The sequence below is a fragment of the Diabrotica virgifera genome, chromosome 5, assembly GCF_917563875.1.
Source record: "Diabrotica virgifera virgifera chromosome 5, PGI_DIABVI_V3a".
In the NCBI taxonomy this organism is placed as follows: Eukaryota; Metazoa; Arthropoda; class Insecta; order Coleoptera; family Chrysomelidae; genus Diabrotica; species Diabrotica virgifera.
In genome coordinates, this window is record NC_065447.1 from 117,716,423 (window position 1) to 117,727,443 (window position 11,021).

An 11,021-nucleotide genomic window follows, 5' to 3' on the forward strand; every position below is an offset into this window, starting at 1 on the left:
AATAGCACGCACTTACACATAAGACACTAAAAAGATGGCGGATAGATCGCACATGCGCAAAGAAATTTGGATCGTAAAATGGTCGATGCTTTCGCTTCTTGTGGGTGTGTTAGTATTCTTTGGTTATATTAACAAAGGTTTTATGAAAATGAAAACACAGACACTAAACAAGCACAGGGCACAGTGCACAGGCAATATTAAATTTGCATTTGTATCCAATCTATGCTTGATGCATGTTTGATGCTGTGTTAGGAGGAAGACGAACGACAAAGTATACTATGAACATACATAATATCTTTATTTTGTTTGTGGTGCTTGAAAATATTAAATTCATTTTGGTAACTCAATATTCCTTAAATAGTAGGTAAGTACAAAATATATAAATTTTAGTTTTAGTTTAGTTTCACTAAATATTATATAATATTTATATTTAGTTATTATATTTATAAATTCAGCGTGTTTATTTTGATATGCACATAACACCCAAATATAATTTAAGTAAATATATAATTATATACTATATACTTACCTATATAATATTTATATAAATAACTAAAATTTATATGTACCTACCTACATACTTTTTAAGTACCTATGTAATATTGTAAAATGCACTAATTACATTCTCGTATGCAATTTGAATATGTAAATATGATAGTTAATAGAACCTAGCATGAGATTTGGTGATGCTGAAAACATACTTCTGAGCAATATAGCATGCGCTGGGAATACTTTTAAAAGTATATTCTTCCCACATACTAAAAAGATGTGCAGTAGTATATTCTAAGTATATAAATAGAAGGTTTATAGCACTTCCTTGTAATATTACAAAAAGTATATTCTTGGTATATACTGAAAAGAAGTGCGGTAGTATATTCTAAGTATATAAATAGAACGTTTAAGTACTGTAATGTAGTACATACTCAGCATCTGCTCTGCACATTCGTAATGGTAATGGCGCATATTCTCAGCATATACTTTTTCTGAAAAGTATGTTCTATGAATCTACTAAGAACATGAAATTGTTATGTGGGAAGTTTAGTTATGACGAACAAAAACTATAACCCCCATATAAATATAGTACAAATGTAAATACCCCGTATAACGTAACAAAGCTTCATATTTTGTGATAGGGAAGTTAAGTGGATTTCGAATATAAAATAAAATATAGGCTGTTTCATTAAAAAGAACATAAGTTTGGTTTGCCACTATCTTATCAAACACCCCGTAACATTCTAACTAATTTTGTAATGTGAAGCTCAAAGTTGGCTACAATTTTTGTTAAGTTTTATTGCTATCTATTACTATAGCGGATCTACTGAACTTTATCACACTAATCAATTACCCTGTATAATGTAATGTAATTTTTTTATAGATTCCTATCGATAATTTTACACCTCTACTAGTTTCATCTTCTTATATTTCACAACGTATTCAACAACGGTTCTTAGCGCATTCATCACTGTATATTTATAGGATATTCAATCAAAAAAAAATATGATTGATTCATTCCGTTGTATATGTAAGTTAGCAAGGTGAAAAAGAAAATAAAAATCGTATTTTTTTTTTCAGAAAGTGCTGCAGGCGATGTCGGTTTAACGTTAACAGCAGCTTCAACATTAACCGTGGTTCTCCAATTCGGTCTTCTGCAATGGTCGGAAGTAGAAAATTTAATGACGTCAGTTGAAAGAGTTATGGAATATACTAAAATAGATCCTGAAGTAACTACTGGTCTAGAAACACCAAACTGGCCAACGGCTGGAAAAATTGTCTATAAAGATGTTTCTTTAAAATACACAAAAACAAACGAAAAGGTTTTGAAAAACATAAATTTTACAGTCGAACCACAAGAAAAAATTGGAATTGTAGGCAGAACTGGAGCTGGAAAATCTTCGATAATTTCAACCTTGTTTAGGCTGTATGATCATGAAGGTACTATAACCATCGATGACGTTGATACAAAAACCTTATCACTTAATTACCTTAGACAACATATTTCAATTATTCCTCAAGATCCCATTATGTTTTCTGGTACAATAAGAACCAATATAGATCCTTTGAAAGAATTTGCAGATGAAGAAATCTGGAAGGTTCTTCATAAAGTTAATTTGGACTCTAAAGTTCCAAATTTGGACACACAAGTTGAGGATACGAATTTCAGCTCTGGCGAAAGGCAATTACTTTCAATAGCTAGGGCTATTGTTCGAAGGAACAAAATTGTAGTTTTAGATGAAGCTACAGCAAATATGGACCACGAAACCGAAAAGATGGTTCAAAAAGCTATTGATGATAATTTTGGATCTTGTACGGTATTTATAATCGCACATAGGCTAGACTCAATTTTGAACTGCAACAAAGTAATGGTTTTAAATAAAGGAGAGATCATTGAATATAATGATCCTAAAACATTGCTAAGTAAAAAAAATAGTTCGTTTTCTAAAATGCTTAGATATGCCAAACTAGCAATCGAATCATAATCAAACACGTACATTTATTTCACAATAAAACATTGAACACGTTTGTTTTCTTATACTTTATTAAAAAACTATGTGATTACAGTTGTTTCGACAAAGTGGCATTCTCAAGTGATTTATTTTACTATGTGTTTGCATTTTAAAGTCTTTAACCGAAGGCATCTAAACATTCCGTATATGTATTTGGACCATAGGAGTTTTCTATTGGTTCGTTGCAGCACGCGGTAATATTTTAACCAATAGGCGGCGAGGTTCCAGATGCATATACGGAATGTTAGTCGGTCCCAAATTCATATACGGATTGTTAAATATCGTACACCGAAAAAGATAAGTTTTTTTAGAGTCCTTTAAAAGGAGATTGATTTTAAAATACTTGTTACTGTATTATTAAATAAAATTAAAACAATTATAGTATTTCGAATGTTATTTGGTGCGAAATTCATATGCGGAATGTTAATTATTCGTAGACCAAAAATGGGACTTTTTATTACTCAGTTAAAGGAGACTGATTTTAGAATACCTATTTTATTGATGTATTATTAAAGAAAAATAAAACAATGATTAGGTACCTATTTGGTGCGAAATTCATAAATGGGATGGTATAGATTTGAGAGACATATTTCTTTATTTGACTAAGATTTCGCTTTCTCAGAATTTTTAATGACTTGCACGTGTTGTTAAGTAGTTTAGATCTGTTTCAGCTATTCATTTCAATTCTGTTGAAGTTTAGGGCTGTGTGCTATCAGACGAAAATAAATCTTAACTTGGTTATAACGTTTGCGGTTGTGTTTTAAATATTATTTATTCTGGTTTATATATTTATTTTGGTCTACGAATAATTAACATTCCGCATATGAATTTCGCACCAAATAACATTCGAAATACTATAATTGTTTTATTTTTATTTAATAATACAGTAACAAGTATTTTAAATTCAATATCCTTTTAAAAGACTCTAAAAAAAACTTATCTTTTTAGGTGTACGATATTTAACATTCCGTATATGAATTTGGGACCGACTAACATTCCGTATATGCATCTGGAACCTCGCCGCCTATTGGTTAAAATATTACCGCGTGCTGCAACGAACCAATAGAAAACTCCTATGGTCCAAATACATATACGGAATGTTTAGATGCTAACCGAAGAGGTTTAGGAGTAGGGAGCTGTTTGTCTCAAGTTGGTCATTCAGAATTTTATCTGTGTTTATCAATTTATTAATTTCCATATATTCTAATAAAGATAGCTTAGGGACTTTATTTTAAATATGAAGAATTTGAAACTGTTCATTAAGAGCATGATATTGATCTAAAAGGTGAAGTGCGTATATAGAAGTGTTGAAAGCCCTTTTGTGTTCTGCTATCCGTTTGTCAAATGTTCTGCCAGTTTGACTGATGTAAGTTTTCGGACAGTCACCACAAGTCAGTTTGTAAACACCACTTTTTAGTTGCTTTATCTTTCTGCTCTTATTGTTCTTAATGCATTTGCGTAAGTTGTTGTTAGTTCTGAAAGCTGGTGTTATTCCTTTCTTTTTTGTGTGTCTGGCTATTTTTGTTGATATCTTGCCTGTATATGTAATAGAGCAGAAGATACTGGGTTTTTTATTTGGTGGTGGACAGACTAATTTTAGGGCTTTCTTATGAAGTTTTTGGTTTAGAATTTTGTTAATTGTTTGTTCGTTGTAGCCATTGTTTACTGCTGTTTGTTTAATGATGTTCGGTTCTATCTCGAGAAGATATTTTTTGACATGGGAATTTCTGTCAGTCTATGTATCATGTTATGGTAAGCTGCTAATTTATGTTGTGTGAGATGGGAAGATGAATAGTGTATAGTTGTGTCAATATGGTTAGGTTTATGAAACACGGAGAACTCATGTTTGTTGTGCAGTCTGGTAATTGTTACATCTAGAAAGTTTATGGACTTCTGTTCTGTTTCTATTGTAAACTCAATATTACTATGGCGTAAATTAATGTATGATAAAAATTTTCTCAAGTTGCCTGTTAGTTTCTGTAAACCATACTAGTATATCATCTACGTATCTTCACCAATATAAGAACTGTTTGAATACGGGATGTTTTGAAATTGTTGTTTCAATCTGGTTCATAAAAATATATGATATAAATAGGCTTAGAGGATTGGAGATACGTGGATGATATACTAGTAAGCTTTACAGGAACTAACAAGCAATTGGACCAATTTTTCTTATACATTAATTCGCTTCGTAGTAATATTGAGTTTACAATAGAAACAAAACAGAATAAGTCCATAAAATTTCTTGATGTAACAATTACCAGACTGTACAACAAACATAAGTTCTCCGCATTTCATAAACCTACCCATATAGACACAACTATACACAATTCATCTTCCCATCCTACACCGAGGTTAAAAGATTGGACGTAAGTTGTCTCGTAACTATAGACCAATCAAATGCTCGCTTTTTAAAGGCGGAAATACGTCACCCATACGACACTTTTGAAATTATCATAAGTTTCAATACTAATAAAAGGTTCAAAAACTTAGGTTATGCAATATATTTTGGGATTTTCTTGGGTACAGATATATTAAGTGGTTCTTATATTGATAATTATATCAATTTTTCCCTTAAAAACCAATAGTCTTCTGACAAAAAAATAGAATTGATTTGAAGAAGATTTAACATTTATTGTGTGCTTTAAATGGAGATAACAGTTTAATTCGCCCAAAAACCCAAAACAAAAAGTAGAAAAAGGTTAGCAAAATTACATACTTATTTATTGTGGATGTTCTGGAATGTGCAGCATTTTTATCATGTAGTCATAAGAAAAAAAATTAATAATATAAATAAATTAGTTTTAGATTAAAATACAAAAAATTATTTGTCCTTCAAGCACTAATCCATTAAAAATGTACCATGTATACGTATTAAATAAAAATTAAACAAATAAACAATATTAAAGAAAATTATATAGAAATATTCGGAAACGCAACCACAACATAAAAATGAGGGTTAGGTTTGAACCACTAACAAAAACTGTCACGTGTCAACCTTGACTTTGTCGTACGAGTGACGTAGTCCTTCCCCTCCCCCTCGCTTCCGCCCACATAGTTACGAGACAACCTACCTCATATCTATGAACCTTGATCCTACACAATATAAATTAGCAGCCTACCCTACCATGATACATAGACTGACAGAAATTCCCATGTCAAAAAATAATTTCGGGATAGAACTGAAAATAATTAAACAAATAGCAGTAAACAATGGCTACAACGAACAAACAATTAACAAAATTCTAAACCAAAAATTTCATAAGAAAACTCTAAAACTATAAATAGTCTATCCACGACCAGATAAAGAACCAGTACCGGCGCTAGGGTACCAGGCGCCAGCCTGCAAAAGAAGCATAGGCACCCTTCGGGTTCATTTCAATTAGTATTTTGTATAGCACCGGCAGAAAAAAGATCATTTTGGCGCCCCCCAAACAGGGGCGCCCGCCTGCAGTGCATCCCTTGCAGGCCCGTTATCACCGGCCCTGTAAAGAACCCATTACCTTCTGCTCTATTACATATACAGGCAAGATATCAACAAAAATAGTCAGACACATAAAAAAGAAAGGAATAACACCAGCTTTCAGAACTAACAACAACTTAAGCAAATACATTAAGAACAACAAGAGCAGAAAGAGAAAGCAACTACAGAGTGGTGTTTAGAAACTGACTTGTGGTGACTGTCCGAAAACTTACATCGCTCAAACTGGCAGAACCTCTGACAAACGGATAGCAGAATACAAAAGGGCTTTCAACAATAAAAAAACAGACACCTCTAGATACGCACTTCGTCTTCTAGATAATCATGCTTTTAATGAACAGTTTCAAATTCTGCTTATTCAAAATAAAGGCCTTAAGCTATCTTTATTAGAATCTATGGAAATTAATAAATTGAAAAACAGATATAATTCTAAATGACCAACTTGAAACAGCTCCCCACTCGTAAACCTCTTCAGTTAAAGACTTTAAAATGCAAACACATAGTAAAATAAATTACTTGAGAAAGGCACTCTGCCGAAACACTATCACATATTTTTTTAATAAATTTTGTGGAAGTATAGAAAACAAACGTTTTCAGTGTTTTATTGTTAGATAAAATGAACTTCCATCAAGTAACGGTCAAATCCATGAACGTGCATTTATTTTTGATTTATTGTGTAATCATCTCAAAAATTTGAGGATAACCTAGTTAGGTTATTGGTTCTTAGTAAATTTTAGTTTCTTGTATATTCTTTTATTTAATTTATTTATTAAATATTAACGACGTTTAAATAAAAATTAATAAAAATGTGGATTCGAAATAAAAACCTAAAAAAATCACTAGTTTTTTTATTGATTAAAGGAACAATGCACCTAATTCTATGATTAACCCTTAACAACTGACATGTGGTATGCCATATCGCACCGAAAACATATTTTGTTTTTAACCGTGTGTTATACAAGATTCCTAGATCACCACCAGCGTATTATAAGTGGTGTGTAATTGTTCCTTCTCTCAACTGCTTCAGTTTTAGTATGGTTTAGTCTGAGTTTAGTCTTTAACAGCCGTATTAATAAACACGGACTAACGCCCGACTAACTTTAGTCCGAGGACTAAGTCAATACCATTCATTTTCCCTATTAATAAACAGCGACTAACGATGGACTAAGCTAAACCCTCTCTAGTCTCGGACTAAAATTTAATCCGAGGTAATAGTAGGTTTAAACCGAGACTAACTTGACGTTTTGTATTCATAACCTTACAAACTTGCTAAATGCATTATTTGCTTTTGCTTGCTTGTATAATAAATATATAATATCATTATTATGTTATTATTGATAATGGAGAGATATTATTTTATTAATGATTTAAGATAATTAATAGACGAATTAAATGAGGATAGAAATCAGCGGAACGATATTCCTCTTGTGAGTCACATCAAAATATACAAAACTATAAAAAAATCTTTAGTTTAGAGGAACCGATTTTCCAAAGGTACAGCAGTTAATATGAAATACAAAACAATAATACAATAATATAAAATATAAAACACCAGGTAGCACCTTCTCAGAACGAAGTCCAACAAAAATTAACTAAAATTTATGCAGAAATGGCACCGACCTTAGAGCATGGAAAATTTTTTCTCTCTCGTAAAAAATTTTCCATACTCTAAGGCACCGACCGAACAGCTTTAGAGGAAAAAGAGGTTAAATCCTCTATATTTTCTTCTTTTTCGCAAGGGTTACCAACATAAATTTGTTGTAACTAGGACTAAGGAAGGTTTAGTTAGTCCGAACTTAGTCCGTGTTTATTAATGACAATCTTAAAATGAAGTTAGTACTCGCTTAATCTCGGACTAAGTAGTCCGAGACTAACGTCGGACTAAGCAATTTTTATTAATAAGGCTGTAAAAGTTTTCTTGCGGTATCACATATCGCATATAGTATTTTTACTACAAAAGCGATGTTACGTAGGTCAAAATTTTTGACTTAAGAGAACTGTCAAAACATTAGAATGTGACTTTTCATTATTGCCAAGTTTATAATAAACATGGCAATAATGAAAAGTCACATTCTAATGTTTTGACAGTTCTCTTACGTCAAAAATTTTGACCTACGTAATAACGCTTTTGTAGTAAAAATACTATATCAGTGTTTTCATTTATATGATTAAAAGCGGTTCAATTTATTCTTTCGCTAATAGTATGGTAGCTATTGGACCAAGAGCTAGCAACGTCGGAAAAAAGTATTTTAAGACTGGTTCTTTAATATAGTATTCCCTATGCTTCCTCGAACACCGTACCGGCCATCTGGCTACTGATACAGGTTGCGTTCATTACTGCGCAGCACACTTGTACAATAGGTAAATATATCGAATTTAAAATTATTGTAGGACGAAAAATTTTCTTATCATTACTTTTTATTTTTAAACATTATTAGAAATAATATGAACTATAATGGCCAGACATTTCTGTGGTTTAAAAAGTAATGACCAAAAAATTGTTTGACCTACTAGTACGTTCTTTAACGGTAAAATATTGCAAAACCTCTAAATTTTAAAGAACCGCTTGGATTGACATGAAATTTGGCATAAATACACATAGCTAATAAGTCAAAGAAAAAAAGTGACACACATCTACAAAAAGTGTTGTTAAGAGGAAACAGTAGCGATCAACAGGTAGCGGAAACGCGTTCCAAGATTGCGGCTGTAATTTTGAATATTTTTTCGAGATATTTGGCACACGTATTCGTAATATAATAAAGAAGGGCGGTACAGAGCCCAATTTGAAAAATATATTAATATGTGGAAATTACTCTGTAATTAAATACAATATTAAAAAAACGAGCCTGTACCGCCATTAAGAAGAACAAAAAAATACACTTTCTTCAAATAAACTTTTTTATCCGATGCCTAGATTTTGTGTCACTTTGGAACTACTAAAATTTTTTATTTCATTAGTAGTTCCAAAATGACACAAAATCTAGGAATCGGATAAAAAAGTTTATTTGAAGAAAGTGTATTTTTTTGTTCTTCTTAATGGCGGTACAGGTTCATTTTTTAATATTGTAATTAATTACAGAGTAATTTCCACATATTAATATATTTTTCAAATTGGGCTCTGTACCGCCATTCTATATTATATTACGAATACGTGTGCTAAATATCTCGAAAAAATATTCAAAATTACAGCCGCAATCTTGGAACGCGTTTTGGCTACCTGTTGATCGCTACTGTATCACCTTAAGTCTTTCTAAAGTTTTGAATAGACAAGACAGTAAGGATATTGGTCTGTATGAACTCACAATATTTTGGTCTTTTCTGGGCTTAAGGATAGGAACAACTAAGATGTTTTTGAAGGAATCGATAACTATATTATTTTGTATGGTATCATTGAAGACCTTTAAAAGAAGATTTTTAGCAACATCCGGTAGGTTAGTTAGCAGCATGGGGTATTTTACATGATCGATTTCAGGAGAAGATGACGACTTTGTGTATATTATGTAGTTGAATGATGAGCCCATGGAGGAGACACCTTATTAAAGAAATCGTCTAATAGATTATCATTGAAGGGTTTTACGCTATTATGTGCTTTTCTGTTCATTTTGTTGGCCTGTGACCATATCTCTTTAGAGGAAGTACTTTTGATTAAATTAGAACATCATTTGATCCAACTAGATTTGGTTTTTTGTTTCAGCTGCTTTTTAGTATGGGCAGCAATTTTCTGACATTTTAGATAATTATCAAGGCTTGGAGAACGTTTATAAACTGCTAATGCTTTTTTTTTGTAGTTGATTATCCGATCGTATTCTGGGTCTCACTATGTTGCGGGGATCGATTTTTTTATTTAAAAATTTTGTATAGAGGGATAGATTTAATTGCAGCATCATTAATGCAGTCTATTGGAAAATTGTAATTTTCGTAAGTATTGAGGGAGTTAATGCAGTTGGAAAACATGTTTTTAATCAAGGATGTATACAGGGGCCAATTGTCCTTCTTGACTTTCCAGTTGTTTTTGGATAAATTGTTTCCTGTGATGTGTTGTTTATTGGAGGGTTCATAGTTATAACAAAATGATTCGAGCCTAAGATGTCAGATGAGACTGATCAAGTGATTTTACTGGCTATATTAGCCGAACAGAGGGAAATGTAAATCATAGATTCTTGCATGCCATATCTAGGAAGACATGTAGGTTCTCCATTATTTAAAATTACAAGATCTAATTCTTCAACACTGCTAACAATTTGGTTACCAAATGTATCATTTTGTAATGAGCCCCATAGTGAGTTATGAGCATTCATATCTACCCCAATTATAAAAGGTGATTTGACTTTTTTGTTTTACTATTTATTTATATTTGACTATTTATCCAATCATTTTTTGAGCTACGAATTTTGGGTGGTCTATAAACAGATAAAAAACTGAAATCTGTTGTGTTAAATTTAACAATAGCACAGCACACTAAAATTTCATCATTAAAATTGTTTCTAATATTTATTTGACAAAATAGCATAGATGTTTTAATTAAAATTGTAATTCCTGCGTACCCGTCACACCTATATTGGCGAATTACATTATACTCCGTCTTATTTACTTACCGTTACACGTCATTCGCGTCATAGCCCGTGACGTCACATGATACCAACACGAAATATTTAGGCGGTAGATGTGTTCTTTTTTAAAATAATTTTGCCGAGTACACTGGAATTACAGTCACTAGACATATTTTATTATGTGCGCGTAGAAATAATATTTACAGATTTCTATTAATGTTAACTTAAAGAAATACACAATAATAAATATGTTTCATTTAATTTGCTTAAATGGATTATAAAGCTTTTTTATAAAGCACATTTGTTCGGAACACACTGTAACTGTAATCGAATGAAGGTGATATTTTGGCATAAATTGGTAACATTAATTTGACAGTTGCGGTGATGACACTACATATTTGTTTTTATTCTTTACTATACGTATTTGTTTTATTATATTTACTGTTTTTATTATGTACATTAACGTAAGATTATAACATAATTCTT

At 31.5% G+C, this 11,021-nt stretch overlaps 1 protein-coding gene across 1 annotated transcript in view; it reads left to right on the forward strand.

Annotated features, from left to right (window-relative positions):
• Positions 1 to 6,820, forward strand: part of LOC126885119 (probable multidrug resistance-associated protein lethal(2)03659) — a 185,634-nt gene extending 178,814 nt beyond the window's left edge. The window contains exon 11 of the mRNA XM_050651551.1: positions 1,573 to 6,820. Within this exon, the coding sequence (XP_050507508.1) occupies positions 1,573 to 2,477 (905 nt within the window). The 3' untranslated portion in view covers positions 2,478 to 6,820. The remainder of the gene's footprint in view (positions 1 to 1,572) is intronic.
• Positions 6,821 to 11,021: the final 4,201 nt, after the last annotated feature.